At 36.0% G+C, this 21,534-nt stretch overlaps 1 protein-coding gene across 3 annotated transcripts in view; it reads left to right on the plus strand.

The window, feature by feature from the left end:
* The window catches only part of TBCK (TBC1 domain containing kinase), a 205,372-nt gene that overhangs the window by 141,250 nt on the left and 42,588 nt on the right, over positions 1-21,534 (plus strand). For all 3 annotated transcript variants that reach the window (XM_005681337.3, XM_005681336.3, XM_018049238.1), the window contains one exon: positions 19,162-19,337. In XM_005681337.3, the coding sequence (XP_005681394.1) occupies positions 19,162-19,337 (176 nt within the window). The remainder of the gene's footprint in view (positions 1-19,161; positions 19,338-21,534) is intronic.

A 21,534-nucleotide genomic window follows, 5' to 3' on the forward strand; every position in this document is an offset into this window, starting at 1 on the left:
TGTACATTATCTCACTTATTTGAGGGAGAAAAATATTCTCTCTAGTATGAGAGCTATATTATGCAGCTTCCAGAGCATGACAGTTTTATTTCAGACTTCCATTTCAGATGCTAGGTTTCTGTATCTTAGAAATAGTAACCTTTCCTGGTCTCTCTACAAGCAAGAGGGATAAATGAAAATACTATAATGCCGTTTAAACAATTTATTTTTTTTAATATCTTTGCAAGTTGGTAAAGTTTTTGAGGATTGTTTTTCTTTGTTAGTGTTCCTTTGAGAATGGTAGTTAATGGCACTGCTGGTCCCTCCTCATACGTTAGCTAGAAATAGCTATTACTAAGAAAGCAGAGTCTGCTTACTGTAGACATGTGGGAAGATAACAATTACTGGATATTGCTCTAAAAACTCTGAGTTTTATATATTCTAAGCCTTACTAATAGTTTACATGATGCAAGATTTACTCAGCAGTGTATGGATGTACCTAACAAAAGTAACTTTTTTCCTTTCCTTTTTTCTTCAAAAACTGTTTATTATTTCTTATGGTTTGACTGAAGTTTTTATGCTGATAATTCAAAAAATATGATCCTCTAGCCATTGTTGTTTGTTGCTCTGTTGCCCAGTCATGTCTAACTCTGTGACACCATGGACTGCAGCGTGCCAGGCCTCCCTGTCTCTCATCATCTCCCAAAGTTTGCCCAAGTTCATGTCCATTGCATTGGTGATAACATCCAGCCATCTCATGCTCTATCATCCGCTTCTCCTCCTGCCTTCAATCTCCAACCTAGCCACACTTTCTCCCAAACACTAGTTTCTGTCTCCAGCCACATCTCAACACTTCAACTTGGTAGATAGACCCCGTGCATCCTGTTTCACAAGTCTAAATCAGAACTTGTCTTCCCCTTGTCTGCTGTCTGTCATTGTTACTGTCTTCTTTTCTCCCTTAACCACCCATGTCCAAAACATAAGCACCATTTTTTCTCATCACTGTTCTTTATCTTTCATAAATTTTCCTATAGTGCCTCTCATGTATTCTTCCTTTACCTTTAATCAATACACCCAATTTCACTGAACAGCTACTGAATTTCAGGCTCTCTGCTAGGTAGTGGAAGTGTAAAAACAAGCCCTAGTCACTGCTTTAAGGAGCTCATGGTATCTTTACTGGAAGAGACCAGTATCAGTATGGAACAGGGTCTGTAAACCTGAGACACTCTGGTTGGATACTTGTGAACTAAACTTTAAAAAAATTCTTTCAAAATGAAAATAGCTTCCTGACAAATTTCTGCCTTGTTCATAGCAGGATTAATTGGAACAAATGTGGAAAGGATTTTAAATGAGAGATTTATTCAGCATGCCTCCTAGAGGTAGAACCAAAGCTTTAGAATCAAAACACCTTCCCCGTGTGTTTGATTGAATTACTTCACACAGAATATACATGTAAACCCCCACTTCTTTCTTCACAAACTCCTATTCATCCTTTTACTCTTTACTCATGTGTTGCCTTTTTAAAATGTTTCCAAATTGTCCACTTGCTTCTCGGCAAATGAACCACTGCTTTTCCTGTATCATGACGGAAACCAAATTTCAGTGGGTTCAGGAGTGAATGTAAAGAAGTGAATGTAGAGGTGAGAAGATAGATAGCGGCTAGAAAGTACTTGCCCCTTGGAGAGTAATTGTATTATTTTTACATTTAGCTTTCACTATGGATGGGAGAGAATTGGATATATTTGTAGGCCAAGGGAATGACTGAAGGAAAAAAAGATAATGAATAGAGCAAAGCTCTCGGTTTCCAGTGTCATCACTTAATCTAGATCTTCATAAAATTCACTTATTACAAGACTTTCTGCCTACTTTTTTCCCCATCTCTAATTCACCCTGCAAAATATGGCCTAATTAATCTTCCTAAAATAGTGCTGTTGACATGTGACACATTCCTCCAAAAATCCTACAGTTCTTATCTATTTCTTATGTCCTTGAGCTTCTCTGTCTTCAGAGCCCTCATGGTCTGTCGCCTACCTACTTATTCAGTGCTATTTCTCTCTTTTTCTCAGAACAGATGTTCATTCAGTAAAACTAGTCTCTTCATTACCATTTTCATACCCATTGACTCTTAAGTTCTATCAGAACAAGTATCTTTGTTTTGTTCATAAATGTATCCCAAGCACATTGTATATACCTAGTGGGTACTCAATAATTATTTATGGACTGATTCCTTGCTCATTCAAACCTTAGAACTCTTACAGTTACCTACTTATGCAGCACTCCTCTTCCTCTTTTCTACTTTTCTAAACCTTACTGATTGTTTCCTGACTCAAGTCCCACTTCTTCCACCTATTTTTTGCTAACTACTTCTCCCCATTATTGTGTTTATTCCTTTCCCTGTATTCTCATAGCATGTAGCTGTGATTTCATACACTGAATCTTATGAGAGAAGCATTGTAATAATGTGGTTAAGAGCTCAGACTCCAGAGCCAGACTAAAGTTGAATCCTGACTCTGTTACTTACTGATTATGTGGCCTTTGTTATTTAACCTTTCTCTACCCCAATTTCCTTATCTGTAGCATGATCAAAATAATAAAATCTACCTCACAGAATTGTTGTAAGATTGAAATGAGGTCATATATGTCAAATGCCAATCACAGTGACCAGCACATAGCAAGCACAATATAAATATTTTCTGTCATTATTGTATAGTTTTATTATTGGTTTTATGTTAGTATTTTCCAATCAGATTAGGGACTCTTTGAGGTGAAAATGGTGTTTTATCTCTACATGGCTCAGCCCAAAGCTGGTTGATTAAATATTTTTAATTGATGATTTATTAAAAATTTAGACTATATTAAGACTACCATGAAATTCAAGCTGCTTCACTTGGGATGTGATTTTTAAAAACAACTTATTTCATATAAAGATACACAGTCTACCAAACATTTTTACCTTTGTTATATCAATTGATCCTTACAATAAATTGGTTTATTCTCACAGTCCAGCTTAGAATTGTATGGTCAGAGAAGGTAAGCATCTAATACCCTATTTGTCAGCACTACCACATCCCCTACTTCTTGCCTGCTCAGGCAGGTGCAGGACAGATTATTAAGTCTTCTGTATAAACAGACATTCTACTACAAAAAAGAATATCACTACCCCTTCTTATAGGTATGCCCAAATCTCTACAAACGGCTGCCTTGGGCACTACCCTTCACTTACCTTGGGAGAGAGCGAGGGGAAGTGATTTGAGTGTCCAGAAACACCTACCTCTCTACCCTGCAGGATGAGAAGGGAGGGGCATCTTATCTTGAACACTGTGGTCACCATGAAGTTGACCCACACCACCTCCAACTAAAGTTCCTTATGTAATTTGGGAGGAGAGCGGACACTGGGATAATAATTGGAAGTTGTAATTTTAGTCACTTCTCACCTAGCCCCAGGAAGGGGGGACTGGGAGAGGGCGGGCAGGGGAGACGTCCTTGGCTTTTGCTGGCAGTTTCTGTTTCTCGTTAGCATGTTAGAGCCACTTTGTTTCAACCCAGGAATAACATCATTCAGCATCCTGTTACACATGTATACATTCATTTACCAAACATTTCAGCACCTTCTCTGGGCAGAGCCCTCTCATCTCTTGCTATGAGAGATACAAAAGAAATCTAAGCAAGTTAAGCTATTGATATACCTGGCTCTTCGTTGATCAGCATGTTTGTATTGATCTTTTCTCTCTCCTCAAAACATGATATGTCAGTTGAAGGCTCTTTGGAGTAGAGTTTTCCTTAAGAAAGTGTATTTAAAAAAAAGTGTTTTCATTGTGTTGAAATATGCATTATTTAATACATTGATAGCTGGCCCTGTGATGTTCCCTGTCTTATAAACGTGTCTACTTTTGTTTTTCATGCTTTCTGATTTCCACCTTTCTTTTAGAAGTTTATCTTTAGTATTACAGTTGGTGTTCTAATTCTAAATGTTTTTGCTCAAAATAAGGTAGATCTCTATAGGAAATGTATACAGTGTGTGCCACTTTCTGTGCTACCTCATTTTAGTTTCTTGAATTAGAAAGTAGATATTTAATAAATGCTGCTTTGCTTCCAAAATGAAGAAACTTTAAATTGACCCAAAGAATCAGTACTATAGACATTCTAAGGTCATCCTGTCCCAGAGAAAAACCCTCAGAAGCTCCAGGAAACTATCAATCTATCCTGTATTTCCTGAACACCGCTCCTGGCCTCATTTATACCCAGGTACAACTTGGCAACTAAACCACCACCGTAAATGTCATTTGAAATCCTTAATCTCTAAGTGGCTTTAGAGAGGCTAATTTTTTATATTAAGATTTTATCTTTCTTTCTCACCCTCCCCCTAAACACACAGATACACAAAATAATATACGAAAACTGCTTCCTTACATAGGGAAGGGTGTTTGTTGTTTTTAACCTTCTAATATACATTATGAGTATGATCACATAGGGAGTTTTTTCTGAGTGCAGGATCTTAGTGAAAATGAAGTGAAGTCGCTTAGTCGTGTCCAACTCTTTGCAACCTGTGGACTGTAGCCCACCAAGCTCCTCCATCAATGGGATTCTGCAGGCAAGAATACTGGAGTGGGTTGCCATTTCCTTCTCCAGATCTTAAAGGAAATGCAATTCTTGCTAAGAAAAATAATAACCAGTAAGCAGTAATCTACTAAATAATTTCTAATATATTAAACTAGGAAAACCTGTATAATTATCTAGTGATGGTAATGTAATTTACATTTATGTTGATAGAAGCTTGAAAAAGTATATGTAATATTCTTCAATGCCAGTAGGCCCTTTTCTCTAAATTCTTCATACATTTGATGAAGAGGTGGATAAAGATCAGTTTATTCAAATATTTTTTTTATTCTTTTTTTTTTAATTCAAATATTTTTTGAAGCAGAAAACAAGGTAGTCCTTACCAGTGAAACATGGCAGTAAACCTCAAACGTTTTTTCTCCAATTGTCTGTATTAACGTTTGTGTGTCTCCTTTCTGAATGCATGAAAGCCTGCCCTACTTGCTGGTATTTTTTTAAATCATTTAAAAACTTCATCTGAATTTAAGCATAATAATAATTTTATTGTTTTTCTTTAACATGTTTTAGACATATTTCTCTACATATTTTCTAGTGCTAGATCTGGTTACCTACAATGGTGACCATAAGCCATGAGTTCTCATTTGTGAAGCCTTTTCGTATTGCTGTAAATATTTGGTAAGAATTATCTTCAGACAGAATAGATTCATAGTTATGAAGTATTTAAGAGAAGTATATAATAGTGCTGGTCGAAAATAAATCTCATATTTTTATAAATGTTTAAATTTTCAAAAATAGCTCAGCTTAATGATTAAAAGTTAAACACAGAAAAGCATTAAGATAAAAAGTTGTTAATTCCACTGAATCACAGACTTTTACAATTTCTATGCATCATTCTTATATCTATGAAAATATGTTTATATACACATGCATGTGTTTATGCACACACACATATTCACTGTGATATATGTCACCAAACTGGTATTGTAGTGGATTTATTGGGTTTTTTAAAGTATTTATTTTATTTATCTACTCATTTATTTATTTGACTACGTCGGGTCTTCGTTGTGGCACAGGATCTTCATTGTGTCATGTGGGATCATTCACTGTGGTGCACAGACTCTCTAGTTGTGGTGCGTGGGCTAGTTGCTCTGCAGCATATGGGATCTTAGTTCCCCAACCAGGGATCAAACCCTCATCCCTTGCACTGCAAGACAGATTCCTTAACCACTGGACCACAAAGGAGGTTCCAAACTTATTGTTGTATAGGATCTTTTTCCCCTTGATAATACATTTTTATTGTTTCCTCTATTAAGAAATATTTTTCTAAAATGTTATTTATTGGACGAATGGTATTTCTTTACATGAATCTCATGTTATTTATTTATCCAGTCACCTTTTATTATGTGTTTGCAGTATCCCAGTTTTTCACAATTTAAGAAAAACAATATATTTAATAAATATTTTCCCATACTGCTTGGTACAGTCTGTGATTATATCCATGGAACAGATTTCTAAAAAGAAATTTCTATTGCATTCATATTTGAAAGTTTCTTAATGCATATTATGATTTTTTCCTCCAGAAAGTCTATGTTGATTCACATATCTAAAATGTGTATTTTATTTATTTTTATGGAAGTATAGTTGATTTACAATGTTGTGTTAATTACTACTGTACAGCAAATTGATTCACTTATACCTATTTACACATTCTTTTTTAAATGTTCTTTTCCATTATGGTTTATCATAGGATATTGAACATAGTTTTCTGTACTATACAGTGTGTGTGTGTGTGTCTGTGTCTGTGTGTGTGTGTCTGTGTGTGTGTGTGTGTGTGTGTCTGTGTGTTAAGTCACTCTGTTGTGTCTGACTTTTTGTGACCCTATGGACTGTAGCCTCCTCAGGCTTCTCTGTCCATGGGATTCTTCAGGCAAGGATACTGGAGTGGGTTGCCATTTCCTCCTCCAAGAGATTTTCCAACCCAGGGTTGAATCCTTGCCTCTTAGGTCTCCTACACTGGCAGGCAGGTTCTTACCACTAGCACCACCTGGGAAGCCCTGTGCTATGCAGCAGGACCTTGTTGTTTATCCATTCTACATATGAAAGCTTGTGTAGAAGCTCCCACTCCATCCCTTTCCCAGGTCCCACCCCCTTGGCCACCACAAATCTGTTTTCTATGTCCATGATTCTGTTTCTGTTTGACAGATAGGTTCATTTGTGTCATATTTTAGATTCCACATATAAGTGATATCATACGGTATTTGACTTTCTCTATCTGACTTGCTTCACTTAGTATGATAATCTCTAGTTGCATCCATGTTGCTGCTGCAAATGGCATTACTTTGTTCTTTTTGTGCCTGAGTAGTAGTCTATTGTATATGTGTACCACAGTGTCTTTATCCATTCATCTGTCAATGGATATTTATGTCATTTCCATGTCTTGACTATTGCGAATAATGCTACCATGAACATAGGGGTGCATGTATCTTGTTGAATTATAATTTTGTCCAAATATATGCCCAGGAGTGGGATTATTAGATCATATGGTAGCTCTAGTTTTAGTTTTCTGAGGAACCTCAATACTATTTCCACAGTGGCTTCACCAAGTTACATTCTCACCAACAGTGTAGAAGGGCTCCCTGTTTTCCACACCCTCTCTTACATTTAATATTTGTAGATTTTTTTTAGTGAGGGTCATTCTGACAAGTGTGACGTGGTGCCTCATTGTAGTTTTGATTTGTATTTCTCTAATAATTACTGATGTTGAGCATCTTTTCATGTGCCTTAAAACATAATGTGTTTTTCAGTTCTTCCCTACATGCTTACTGTCAGAGTTCAACCAACAGCAAAAGATTATACACTCACATTAGGATAATTCAAGAATGGTTTATTTAGAGAGATAATAGTTACAAAGATCATGGTGGAATGTTGGTGAAAATATGAGAGAGAATGCAGTAAATTATGAAAATTAGCAATAGCACTGTTACCACCAGCAGAGACATTACTTTGCCAAGAAAGGTCCGTCTAGTCAAGGCTATGGTTTTTCCAGTGGTCATGTATGGATGTGAGAGTTGGACTGTGAAGAAAGCTGAGTGCCAAAGAATTGATGCTTTTGAACTGTGATGTTGGAGAAGCCTCTTGAGAGTCCCTTGGACTGCAAGGAGATCCAACCAGTCCATTCTGAAGGAGATTGGCCCTGGAATTTCTTTGGAGGGAATGATGCTGAAGCTGAAACTCCAGTACTTTGGCCACCTCATGCAAAGGGTTGACTCATTGGAAAAGACTCTGATGCTGAGACGGATTGGGGGCAGGAGGAGAAGGGGACAACAGAGGATGAGATGGCTGGATAGCATCACTGACTCGATGGATGTGAGTCTGAGTGAACTCCAGGAGTTGGTGATGGACAGGGAGGCCTGGCGTGCTGCAATTCATGGGGTTGCAAAGAGTCGGACACGACTGAACGACTGAACTGAACTGTTCCCACCTAAAAGCCAAAGGGATGAGGAAGGAAGAGATGATCAGAACACAGGAAATGAGAAGCAGGTTGAGAAAGCCATCTTGAGAGGAACAGTGACCTTTGGTCAACAAATAGCTAAACCAAGGTGAATTTTCAAGTACAGAACCAAGGGATTATATTACCTTGACCTACTCTCTCTATTGTCTGAACTACCTTGAAAGCCAGAGGACCTGGGGTCCCTCTTCTAGGTCCAAACAGAGGCCTCCCACCAGTAGAGAACAGGCAGGAACCAATGGAGAGTGAATCTGGAGAGACAAGCAAAAGAAATCTAGGACACTTACCTACTATTTCTATGTCTTTGATTATACATGTTTTGTATATATCTGTGATTGAGGTAAAAACATTTTCTTTACTTTTTTGTGTTTATTTTGTCAAGTATATGTGTATATCTCCCCTCCATTTTAACTAAGCAGGCTGTTTTTTCTTATTGGTTTGTCTTATTGATTAAAAGAGTTCTTTATATATTAAGGGCATCTTAAATTTTTATTTTTCACATATATTTCTCTTATTTAAGAGTTTAGCTTTTGCTATATGCTTGAAATTAATTTAAGTCATCAATTCTTACTCTTTGTGATTCTACTTTTTACGTATAATTTTTGTTCAACTTACAAATCATTTTACTTTGAGTATAAGATAGAAGCATGATTTTATTTTATTATAGGTAATAAATGATGCCTATACTATATCCTAAATAATACACCATTTTCTCCAGTGATTTGTTATGGAATCCTATTCGTTTACAGCATTCTTTCATTTATTGAGGTCTTTCTATACACCCCATTATGGCCTATTAGTCTCCTAGTCAATTCTAGTGCAATATCATGTCGTGATATTTTATACGGTTTTGGCATATGACAGTGTATTTTATTATTTTTCATTGTTTTCTTGACATTCTCACCTATTTGAGACAAATGAACTTTGGAGTTTTTGTTTCAAAATAAAAAAGGAAGATCCTTTTAGAGTTTTGATTAAATTGTAATTAATACATTGTTTGAAGAGGAAATAAAGATCTTCTAAATACTGAATCTTTCTTTCCAGATAGCATTTTATGCGTCTCAGGTTTTTCTAATGCCCATCACAAAACTGTTTCATTTTCTTTAAATATTATTCTTTTATTTCTAAGTATTTTGTTTTGGAGGAATATTTTGACATTGCAATTGAAAGCTTATGTTCCTTGGGTTTTTTGACTGGCTTCTGCTGCTATTGAAAATAACTAATAATTTTATTGTATGTATATTATGACTAAAACTTTACCAAATTCTTACCAGTTTTATTAGACTTTTCTCTGATTAGTCTGGATTTTCTAAGACTATTGTATTATCTAAGAGATATATTTTTTCACAGTAAGTCTGCCTGTATGGTTCATCATTAAGTAGAATGTCAAATATTTGAGATGAAGAACATCCATCTTAATGAAATCTTTCATTGTTCAGATTAGCTTTCCTTCTGATACATGTTTACCATGAGTTTTTCTTTTTCTAAAATTGGGAATAAATGTGAAGTTTTATCACGTATGGCTTTCTGTCACCCACAATGATGAATTACATACTTTGTATCTTTTGACTAATTAAAGGTGATGAATTACTTTTCAAATTGTCCTTATGTTGAGCCATCCTTCATTCCTGGAATATCCCGTTTGCTCATAATATGCCATTCTTTTAAATTGCTGCTGCATTCAATTTTCCAGTTTTGAGATTTTTTGAAAGAATCTATATCCATAAGGAATATTGAGGGTTGTGCATGCATTTGTGTTTGATGTCATTTTTGTTAGATTTAAGTATTAGGTTAAGGACACTTCATAAAATGATCTTTCAATGTTTTCTTTGCCTTGCAATAGTTATAGATAGAAGTGCTTGGGGAAAAACTATTTGGCACCTCTCTTTAAAGCAATTGTTTAAAAACTTAAAATCTTACCCATTTTTACACAGTCTTATTTAGTTGTTTTTACAAAGTCTATTTAGATTTTGTAAATAGTCTATTGTATTGTAAAGCGGACACAAAGTTCATCATTCTCCTCAAGTTTACCTTGGTCTATAAATGTATAGGTCTATTCAGATTTTCTATTCTTTTGAAAATATTTGCAATCAATTATTCTTTCAAATATTTTTACATACTTATATTTTTCTCATTTATAGACAATTAGAAAGGTATATAGAAAAGAGAGATATAAAGAAAATATAGAGAGAAGGAGAAAGAGAAGCATATTACTTATATTTTTCTCATTTATTATCATGCACATGGTTCATATACAGCTTTTCCAGTTTTATTGATATTCCCCTAAGTTTCAGCTCTAGTATTTATCTATTTTTTCCTTCATTCATATTTTTTATTATCATTAAATTACCTACTTTACTAGGATAGTTTTGAATGTGTGTTTATTTTTGCCTTCTTTATATTCACCTAAGTCTTTCAATTAATTAGAGTATGTTTTGTAAACCTATATGGTAGCAGCTGGCATCTTTAGTTTTTCAGTTGAGGAAAAGAGATGGCTGTGAGAAATCACTGAGGCAGATATAGGTTTCAGTATTCTTGATTAACCATCACAGTGCCCAGAGGCTAGAGAATCTGATGATTTGCCATCCCTGAGGAGTCTGTCTAGTGATCCAGACAAATAGCTTTGCTCTGTAATGTTATTTAATCACATTTTTATTCACTCATTCATTCATTAAATACCTATTAACAATTTTTGGTGCCAGACCTTGTGTTGCCTTTTGGAGATACAAATATGAAAAGATGTAGAACCTGTATTTAAGGATTTTGTAATTCAAGTAAAGAAACAGATAATATATTACAAATATAGTAATTACTATGACACAGGTATGTACATGTTTTGGGAAAACGTGTACATACCCCATAGCACAAAATTACTCAGGAAAAGTAATAGAAAATTTAGAAATACTATTTTATTCATTCGTATTCAACAAATATATTATGTGTCAAATAATATGCTGAAACCTGGGGAAATCATAGGTATAAAAGTAACTTTCCTTGTCTTTGAGGAGCTGTTAGTCTGGTGGAAGTAAATAATCCTATTATAATAAAGATGTACCAGATACCTGTGGGGACACAGGAAAGAAATTAAATGAGCCTGTCAGAGGTCAAAAAGACTTTCTTCACGGAGAGAGCAATGTTTGAACTGATACTTGTAAGGTGAGCGGGTATTTATTAAGTGGACAAGGTGTGGCATTCTAAGCAGAGGAAGCAATGTGGGCAAAGGTGGCACAGTGGTATAAAAAGGCGGATAGTCTGCTAATACCAAAGCATGAGGTACAAGGCGGTGAGGGGTGAGAAAAAAGGTGAAAGATAACCAAGCTTTCATTAAACTCTGACAGTGTGTCAGACACTATTCTAAATGTTCTATATAGAGTAACATTTAGTTCTTACAGCAGCCCAGAAGGATTTGGATAACTGCTGTTATCCCACTTTATAGATGAAGAAATTAGGTAGAGAGTTTGAGTATCATGTCCAAAATCATACACTGTGAGTGGGCTGGCCAAAATTTGAGTCCTGGTAATCTGACCCCAAAGCCTATGGTCTCTTGCCTACTATAGACAGATACCAATTCATAAAAGACTTTATATTCTATACCAAAGAATTTGGATTTCACTCCATCAATGTCTAGAAACCAGTGAGGTGTTCTTAATTATAAAAATCTACATGATCAGACTTTTAAGTGTATGTTAGCTGCTCAGTTGTGTCCAATTCTTTATGACCCCAGGGACTGCAACCTGCCAGGATCCTCTGTCCACGGAACTTCCCAGGGAAGAATACTGGAGTGGGTTGCCGTTCCTTTCTCCAGGGGATCTTCCTGACCCAGGGATCAAATCCAGGTCTCCATTGCAGGCAGATTCTTTACCATCTGAGCCACCAGGGAAGCCTGATCAGGTTTTTATTTTAACTCAAGTGGCATTTGGAATATGGATTAGAAGGGATGACTTTATGTGAAAAGATAGAGGAAAAAAAGAAATAGCAAGAGGGGCAGACAGCTTCTACAGTCCATTTGAGGGATGGTGGAAGCCCTGAAGTAGGGCAATAAGTCAGGTAACAGATTCAGATTCAAGAGTTATTTTGATGGAACTTGGGTATTTGTTATATAGGAATGAGAAATAAGGAAGGATGAAAAGTCTGCAGTGGTTTTCAGATTTCTGTCCTTGGTAACTAAGTTGAAGTTAGTGCCAGGACATGTAACAGAAAATATGGGAGGAGTGTTCTAGACACCGGTTCTTTATTCTCATAGTTAATATTTCCAGGGATACAAGGATTTTTAAGTGTCTACAAATCAATAAGTGTGATAATCACATTAAGAAATTAAAGAATAAAACCATATGATATTCTCAAAATATACAGAAAAGGCTTTTGGTATAATTCAACATCCATTTATGATTTTAAAAACAGCTCTCCAGAAGGTGGGCATAAAGGGAAATACCTCAACATAAAAAAGGCCATATATGACCAACTCACAACTAACTCAACGATGAAAAGCTAAGAGCATTTCCTCTAAGATCAGGAACGAAACAAGGATTTCTACTCTCACCACTTGTATTCAACATAATATTGCAAGTCCTAACCATAGATATCAGACAAGAGAAAGAAATGAAAGGAATCAAAATTAGAAAGGAAGAAGTATCACTGTTAGCAGATGACATGAGACTGTAATAGAAAACCCTAAAGACACCGTCAGAAAACTGCTAGAGCTCATGAATTTGGTAAAGTTGCAGGTACAAAATTAATACATAAAACTCTATTACATTTCTACACACTAACAATGAACTATCAAAATTAAGGAAACAATCCCATTTACCACTGAATCAAAAAGAATAAAATATTAAATAAGGAATAAACCTACCTAAGGAGGTAAAGGACTTCCCTGGTGGCTCAGACAGTAAAGCGTCTGCCTACAATGCGGGAGACCCGGGTTCAATCCCTGGGTCAGGAATATCTCCTGGAGAAGGAAATGGCAACCCACTCCAGTATTCTTGCCTGTAAAATCCCATGGATGAAGGAGCCTAGTAGGCTACAGTCCAGGGGGGTTGCAAAGAGTCTGACACAACTGAGCGACTTCACTTTCACTTTTCACTTTCTTTCAAGGAGGTAAAAGACCTGTACTTGAAAAACTATAAGACACTGATGAAAGAAATTGAAGATGTCACAAACAGATGAAAAGATTTTCTTGGATTGAAAGAATTAACATTGTTAAAACGATCGTACTCCCAAGGCAACCTGCAGATTCAATTCCTATCAAAATACCAATGGCATTTTTCACAGAACTAGAACAAATAATTTAAAAATTTGAAATAGTGAAATAGTGAAAACAATCTTAGAAAAGAAAAACAGAGTAGGAGGAATCATGCTCCCTGACTTGATTATACTGCAATGCTACAGTAATCAAACCTGGTACTGGCACGAAAGCAGACACATAGATCAATGGAACAGAATAGAGAACCCAGAAATATACCCAGGCACCTGTAGTCAATTAACCTACTACAAAACTGACAAAAATAGAGACAATTTCTTCAATAAATGGTACCGAGAAAACTGAACAGCTACATGTTTAAAAAAAAAAAATCAGAACATTCTCTAACACTGTATACCAAAAAAAGTCAAGTCTACCATTTCAGACTCTTAGGTACCATGACAGAGTGATTCTCCTAGTAGTTTAATGGACACAGGAAAATAACTGTCATGTTACCAGGTTTGGATTTTTGCTTGCTTGATCAGCGTTATCACTAACACATTTAGATAGCCCTTTCAGAGAATTCACTCTACTGAAAGATAGTTTTTGTCAGTAACATTGCTAAATAAATTTTGACCTTAGTTTGGAAATGGAATATTATTTTTTAAGTCTTTTTCATACCAATTGATTTCTGATATTTGGACATCTAAATTTAATATGCATTGTATGTACATGTTCTTGGGAAGAAATGATAATAGAAATTTTCAGAGTTGTTCTGCAGTTATCCTCAATTCTTGTCCATTGTCCATAAACAATGTTCTGTGAATTTGAAATCCTACTCACACAGGAAAATACATATCAATGATACTAAAGAAGATTTAAATTATACAGAGTGAAGTAAGCCAGAAAGAAAAACAGCAATACAGTATACTAACACATATATATGAAATTTAGAAAGATGGTAATGATAACTCTGTATGTGAGACAGTAAAAGAGACACAGATGTATAGAACAGTCTTTTGGACTCTGTGGGAGAAGGCGAGGGTGGGATGATTTGGGGGGATGGCATTGAGACATGTATAATATCATATAAGAAACTAATCGCCAGTCCAGGTTCAATGCAGAATACAGGATACTCGGGGCTGGTGCACTGGGATGACCCAGAGGGATGATACAGGGAGGGAGGTGGGAGGGGGGTTCAGGATGGGGAACATGTTTGCACCCGTGGCAGATTCATGTTGATGTATGGCAGAACCAATACAATATTGTAAAGTAATTAGCCTCCAATTAAAATAAATAAATTTTTTTAAAAAGAGGGAGGAGATATATGTATATGTATAGCTGATTCACTTTATTCTACATTGGAAGCTAACACAACATTGTAAACCAATTATACTCCAATAAAAAATCAATTTTCAGCCTTTTTATCTGTGGAAAAAATAAAGTTAAATTTTATTATTTTAAAAAAAAGAAGTTTTACTTTTATGCCTCTAAGTGGAAATTGTTCAGTGAATAGTGAAATTGTGTATAAAAGTGTTTAATAAAAGAAAAACTAGATTCTGAATTTTTTAGTATTATAATTATTTTCTTCATAAAGCAAAGTTGTATAATTTGCCCTAAGTATGATTTACTAATCTCCTAAATTTAATTTGTAGACGAACATGCTTGCAACATATTACAGTTCTTTGATGATACACTCAAATTTCAGAAAGTTATGAACTTGTCAGTGACTCCTGTTTCCTTCTTTTCTTACCATTTCATAAGGCAATCAGTCTTTTCTTTGAAGAAACTCCTGACAAATGATGCATTTGATTGGAACCAAGGCCAAGGTCATGTCTTTCTTTCATCAATCAGTTCTTCATAGAGAATACTTTGGTCAAATTCTTTCCTTCATCAGTCAGGCACACCTTCCATTCAGACAAACCTCTTTTAGAAATACCCCATTCAGCACTGAATGACTGAAAGCAGAACTAGAGTAATCAAGAGTTCTTTATTTTATCTTCATAAATGTACAGCTTCATGTGAAGTCTGAGAAAAACACCTATAGAGCCTGCAATCTAATGAAAAAAGATAGAAGCATTGATTGTATGACTTGCTGATTTTAAAACTAATCTTTCTGAAGCAGTTTTAATTTCAGAATATTTAAGTACATTTAATTTCTAATACTAAAAAATTAAAATTCCTAATTCTTATTTTTCATTAAGTGCAATAAACTCATAAAACTTAGCAACTTTCATTTCTATTTAAAAGCTAATAAAGTGAGAGAACAAGTGCTTTACTCTTACTACTAAAGAATTTATAGCATACATAGTCACAGAAACCCAAGGGATGAGGGCTGACATTCAAACTCCAAAAACAATTGAGAACAATTTTTTTTCAGAATAAGTCTTGTCTGTTATGTGATTCATAGGCTTTATTCTCTCCTGCCTAGAAAGTCTAAATTGGAAATTATGTATGTGGAATCCCACTATGAAATTGAGGAAAGAGAGAAAATAAGCAAATGAGATAATAGTTAGACTCGATCTTGGAAGCATATTAAGCACATAAGTAAAAATTTTTTGAATCCCCATATTTTAAATCAAGTGAATTTTGAAAGTTCTTATATTTTCAAATTATGTTAAATAAGTTTTCAACAGTGACTACTAGTGTTCAGCAAGTTTATGATGAATTGAGATGTATTGTGTTGCCTTTTGTGAAGGGTAGAGGATCCTCCTGCCTACCAAATAACATGAATAATAATTGTGAATGGCCCTTAGTCTGAATTGGGCTTCCCTCCTGGCTCAGCTAGTAAAGAATCCACCTGCAATGTGGGAGACCTGGGTTTGATCCTAGGTTGGGAAGATCTCCTGGAGAAAGTGAAAGTGAAGTCGCTCAGTCATGTCTGACTCTTTGCGACTCTACGGACTGTAGCCTACCAGGCTCCTCTGTCGATGGGATTTTCCAGGCAAGAATACTGGAGTGGGTTGCCATTTCCTTCTCCAGGAGATCTTCCTGACCCAGGGACCGAACCCAGGTCTCCTGCATTGTAGGCAGAAGGGAAAAGCTACCCACTCCAGGATTTTGGCCTAGAGAATTCCATGGACTGTATAGTCCATGGGGTCACAAAGAGTCAAACACAACTGAGCGGTTTTTTTTTTAAGTCTGAATCAGTATTATGACATGTAACAAACATATACAGACAGGTTTGGTGGTCTGCAGTCTGATTTTACCTCCTTTACAATTAAAATACATTATCTAAGAAAGCATTATGTTGTTCTTCATTTCTGTGAATCTAATTTCTACCCAACCATTCATAAGTAACATAAATCATGTTAGGAAAGTTAAATACTGAGTCATAAAACAATTTCTCGTATTACCAGAGCTTTAATTAATGCAATTTACAACAACAGTAATTATAGTTGAAAGATGAAATGTTCTTAAAAGAGCTGTTTATAGATCAGTCTTTTGGACTCTGTGGGAGAGAGAGAAGGTGGGATGATTTGGGAGAATGGCATTGAAACATGTATAATATCATATATGAAACGAATCACCAGTCCAGGTTCGATGCATGATACTGGATGCTTGGGGCTGGTGCACTGGGACAACCCAGAGAGATGGTACGGTGAGGGAGGAGGGAGGGGGGTTCAGGATGGGGAATACATGTATACCTGTGGCGGATTCATGTTGATGTATGGCAAAACCAATACAATATTGTAAAGTAATTAACCTCCAATTAAAATAAGTTTATATTAAAAAAAAGAAAAATACAAGTAAATAAAAAACAGGACAAGATAAAAAAAATAATGATAAACAGTGCTCTCATAAGGAAAAGTCTACCTCATTTCTTTCCATCACATTTGAACTAGGAAGTTGTAGTGAAGGAAAAGATTAATGGTTTCCTATGTGTGCTTTCCCAGATGGCTCAATGGTAAAAAAAAAAAAAAAAAAACTGCCTGGTAGTGCAGGAGACACAAAAGACAAGAGTTTGATCCCTGAGTTGGGAAAATACCCTGGAGAAGGAAATGGCAACCCACTCCAGTATTCAGTTCAGTTCAGTTGCTCAGTCGTGTCCGACTCCCTGCAACCCCATAAACCGCAGCATGCCAGGCCTCCCTGTCCATCACCAACTCCCAGAGTTTACCCAAACTCATGTCCATTGAGTCAGTGATGCCATCCAGCCATCTCATCCTCTGTCGTCCCCTTCTCCTCCTGCCTTCAATCTTTCCCAGCATCAGGGTCTTTTCAAATGAGTCAGCTCTTCGCATCAGGTGGCCAAAGTATTGGAGTTTCATCTTCAACATCAGTCTTTCCAATGAACACCCAGGAATGATCTCCTTTAGGATGGACTGGTTGGATCTCCTTGCAGTCCAAGGGAGTCTCAAGACTCTTCTCCAGCACCACAGTTCAAAAGCATCAATTCTTTGGCGCTCAGCTCTCTTTATAGTCCAATTCTCACATCCATACATGACCACTGGAAAAACTATAGCCTTGACTAGATGGACCTTTGTTGGCAAAGTAATATCTCTGCTTTTGAATATGCTACCTAGGTTGGTCATAACTTTCCTTCCAAGGAGCAAGTATCTTTTAATTTCTTGGCTGCAGTCACCATCTGCAGTGATTTTGGAGCCCAAAAAAATAAAGACACTGTTTCCCCATCTATTTGCCATGAAGTGACGGGACCAGATGCCATGATCTTAGTTTTCTGATTATTGAGCTTTAAGCCAACCTTTTCACTCTCCTCTTTCACTTTCATCAAGAGGCTCTTTAGTTCTTCACTTTCTGCCATAAGGGTGGTGTCATCTGCATATCTGAGGTTATTGATATTTCTCCCAGCAATCTTGATTCCAGCTTGTGCTTCTTCCAGCCCAATGTTTCTCATGTATTCAGCATATAAGTTAAATAAGGAGGGTGACGATATACAGCCTTGACATATTCCTTTTCCTATTTGGAGCCACGCTGTTGTTCCATGTCCAGTCCTAACTGTTGCTTCCTGACCTGCATACAGGTTTCTTAAGAGGCAGATCAGGTGGTCTGGTATTCCCAACTCTTTCAGAATTTTCCACAGTTTATTTTGATCCACACAGTCAAAGACTTTGGCATAGTCAATAAAGCAGAAAAGATGTTTTCTGAATGTTTTTCTTGCTTTTTCCATGATCAGCCGATGTTGGCAATTTGATCTCTGATTCCTCTGCCTTTTCTAAAACCAGCTTGAACATCTACAAGTTCACACTTCAGGTATTGCTGAGGCCTGGTTTGGAGAATTTTGCACATTACATTGCTAGTGTATGAGATGGGTGCAATTGTGTGATAGTTTGAGCATTCTTTGGCATTGCCTTTCTTTGGGATTGGAATGAAAACCGACCTTTTCCAGTCCTGTGGCTGCTGCTGCATTTTCTAAATTTGCTGGCATATTGAGTGCAGCACTTTCACAGCATCATCTTTTAGGATTTGAAATAGTTCAACTGAAATTCCATCACCTCCACTAGCTTTGTTCATAGTGATGCTTCCTAAGGCTCACTTGACTTCACATTCAAGGATGTCTGGCTCTAGGTCATGAAGATCTTTTTTGTAAAGTTCTTCTGTGTATTCTTGCCACCTCTTCTTAATATCTTCTGCTTCTGTTAGGTCCCTACCATTTCTGTCCTTTAATGAGCCTGTCTTTGCATGAAAGGTTTCCTTGCTATCTCTAATTCTCTTAAAGAGATCTCTAGTCTTTCCCAGACAACAACAATATGTGTGACAAATAAAAAGGTAAACATCAGTGATAGGAAATAGGTACACAGTACACTGCTAAAATGAGATATAGTTTTCTATATCTCATATTTCTATATTTCTCCCATATGCTATAGTGACTGATATAAAAAATGAAGATTAAAAAAAATGAAGATATTCTATACTGCCTATAGTTTGTCTCTCTATAATAGTCTCAGTATTTGTATTGTTTGTTCATTTTTTTCAGTCGAGAGAATCCATTCCGTTAAATGACCTAAAGTCGGAGGTATCACCCCGGATTTCAGCAGAGGACCTGATTGACTTGTGTGAGCTGACAGTGACTGGCCACTTCAAAACACCTCCCAAGAAGACAAAGTCCAGTAAACCAAAGCTCTTGGTAGTTGACATCCGGAATAGTGAAGAGTATCCTTTACACGTTTGGTTTTAAAGGGTGGTACTGCTTTATTCACACTTGCATCTTTTTCATTTAAAGGGCATGTGGTAAAAACAATGAACATGTTTGGGATTCCTTTGAATTCAGATAGCTAGATAATTCTCAAACTGGATGCCAGAATAGACTTGCATAATATTAATATAGTGTTTCATAAGATAACATTACATACCAGAGACCTTCAAATACTTTCCAAACACCACCAGAATAGTGGGCTATTTTCTTGGTTTTTGTGTTTCTCTGGTGTATATTGGTGCTCCTGGGGGAATTTGAATCCTTCCTGGCGTAGATAAAACTTTGGCAGAGATGAAGAGTAAGTGTTTACCTGATCTGCCTCGTAGCCTAGAGAGGAAAGTTCACCAGATCTCAACTCTGAACTTTTATGTATTATAATTTTCAAAATATTAGCTTATAGGGAACATGTTAAAGTACTTTCCACTGATATTTTACTGTTAAATGTACCATAACTTCTCATGGTTTTGCTTGGCATTAAAATATGAAAAGTTACAAAGTAGTAATAGTTTAGTCTTTCTCCTTATATTTTCATCTCTATCAGATTTTTGTAAAGCATGCCTTGATTCTCTATACTTTTAAATCTAGGTGAATGATTTTCTGGTTTTGCTTTTTTTTTTATTTTTTTGAAACTCTTAAAATCTTTCTTGGAAACTCAATATATAAAATATAAATGAAGAAATTTTTTACAGTTGATTTTCTGTGTAAGTTAACATTTTTAGCATTTACTAACTATAAATAGGGTTATATGTAGATGCTTAAAGTTGACATAAAAGTTTTCATGTTTATATTTTCAATCACAATTTTTGAAATGAAATTTTAAAGTGAAATTCAAGCCATAGATTTCCAGAACTCCTTAAGCAATCCTTAGAATCTTAGATTACTGAAAATACTTTGAGAGCCTTCTACTTCAGATGATACCTCACCATCTTTTCTGTGAAAAGTTTCTGCTTACCCTAGACTGTGAGACCCCAAGTTTGGGGAGAATATAAATGTTCATGTTTCTGGTGTTAGGGCTTTAGGGGTACTAAGAGTTCCTCAGCAGAGTAGAATGGACTCCCAAAAGAAGCATTCAATTCCAATTGACTGGTCAGGGACCCCTGATGTACACGTTCTTCTTATCCATAATTTCAAACGTTTTAAGTACTTTTAGTTTCTTAATGTTATAGTTTATGTTTCTTTTGGTTGAGCCTTTAGTTACTAGAGAAGGAAATGGCAACCCACTCCAGTATTCTTGCCTGGAAAATCCCATGGACGGAAGAACCTGGTACGCTACAGTCCATGGGGTCGCAAAGAGTTGGGCATGACTGAGAAACATTTACTTTATTTTACTTTTAGTTATTGACTCATAAAACCATCAAAAAAGCATAATTTCACAGTGATCTATCCTAATGTTAAGGACTATTACTAAAATAATTAAAACAGTTTATGTATGTGTACACCACACTCCTGATATTTCCTTTCAAGCTACTTAATTAACCACCTGAAATTTTTAAATACACACAGTATGAAAGGAACATTCAATCCAAGTTTTCCAAAGCTTGTAGTCTGACTTTAATTTTTATTAAAACTCTCCTTTATTTTCTGCAGAATAAATATAAATAGAATAGCAGAAAGCAGAGCAACTCACCTGAACATTGTTCTCTGATAAGTATAGTTGAATTGCCCAATGTAGGAGTGTCTTTCTGTCATCCTACCACCCTTGGTTCAAGGTTGGAACTAGGCAGAGACCTGGCTTCAGTGACTTTATCTCCTCTGATTTCCTCTCTTACTGTACTTGCTTGTTTCTTGCCTATCCAAAATGGCCAAGTATATTTATCCATCAAGGCCTTTGCCCTTGCTCCTCCTGTCTAGAATATTTCTCCCCACATCTTTTATAGCCTGCCTCTTTACATCATTCATCTCTGCTGAGATATCATCTTTTTTCAAAGGAGTTAAGTCACTGAAGCCAGAAGGTATGGTGCAGTCAGAAATCTCTACAGTGTGAGTTTAGAGTTACTAACATGCCTTTAATTACTCAACTACCTGTAATCACTATTCAAAAAAATCCACAATAACAGATTTATGCTGTTGGTTAAAGACTTTTCACTGTCCTATTGAAGATACATAAATGTACATGGTGGCAGTATTATGCCTGACTAGTTTCTTTAAAATGAG

Source organism: Capra hircus, chromosome 6 (genome assembly GCF_001704415.2).
Source record: "Capra hircus breed San Clemente chromosome 6, ASM170441v1, whole genome shotgun sequence".
Taxonomy (NCBI): domain Eukaryota; kingdom Metazoa; phylum Chordata; class Mammalia; order Artiodactyla; family Bovidae; genus Capra; species Capra hircus.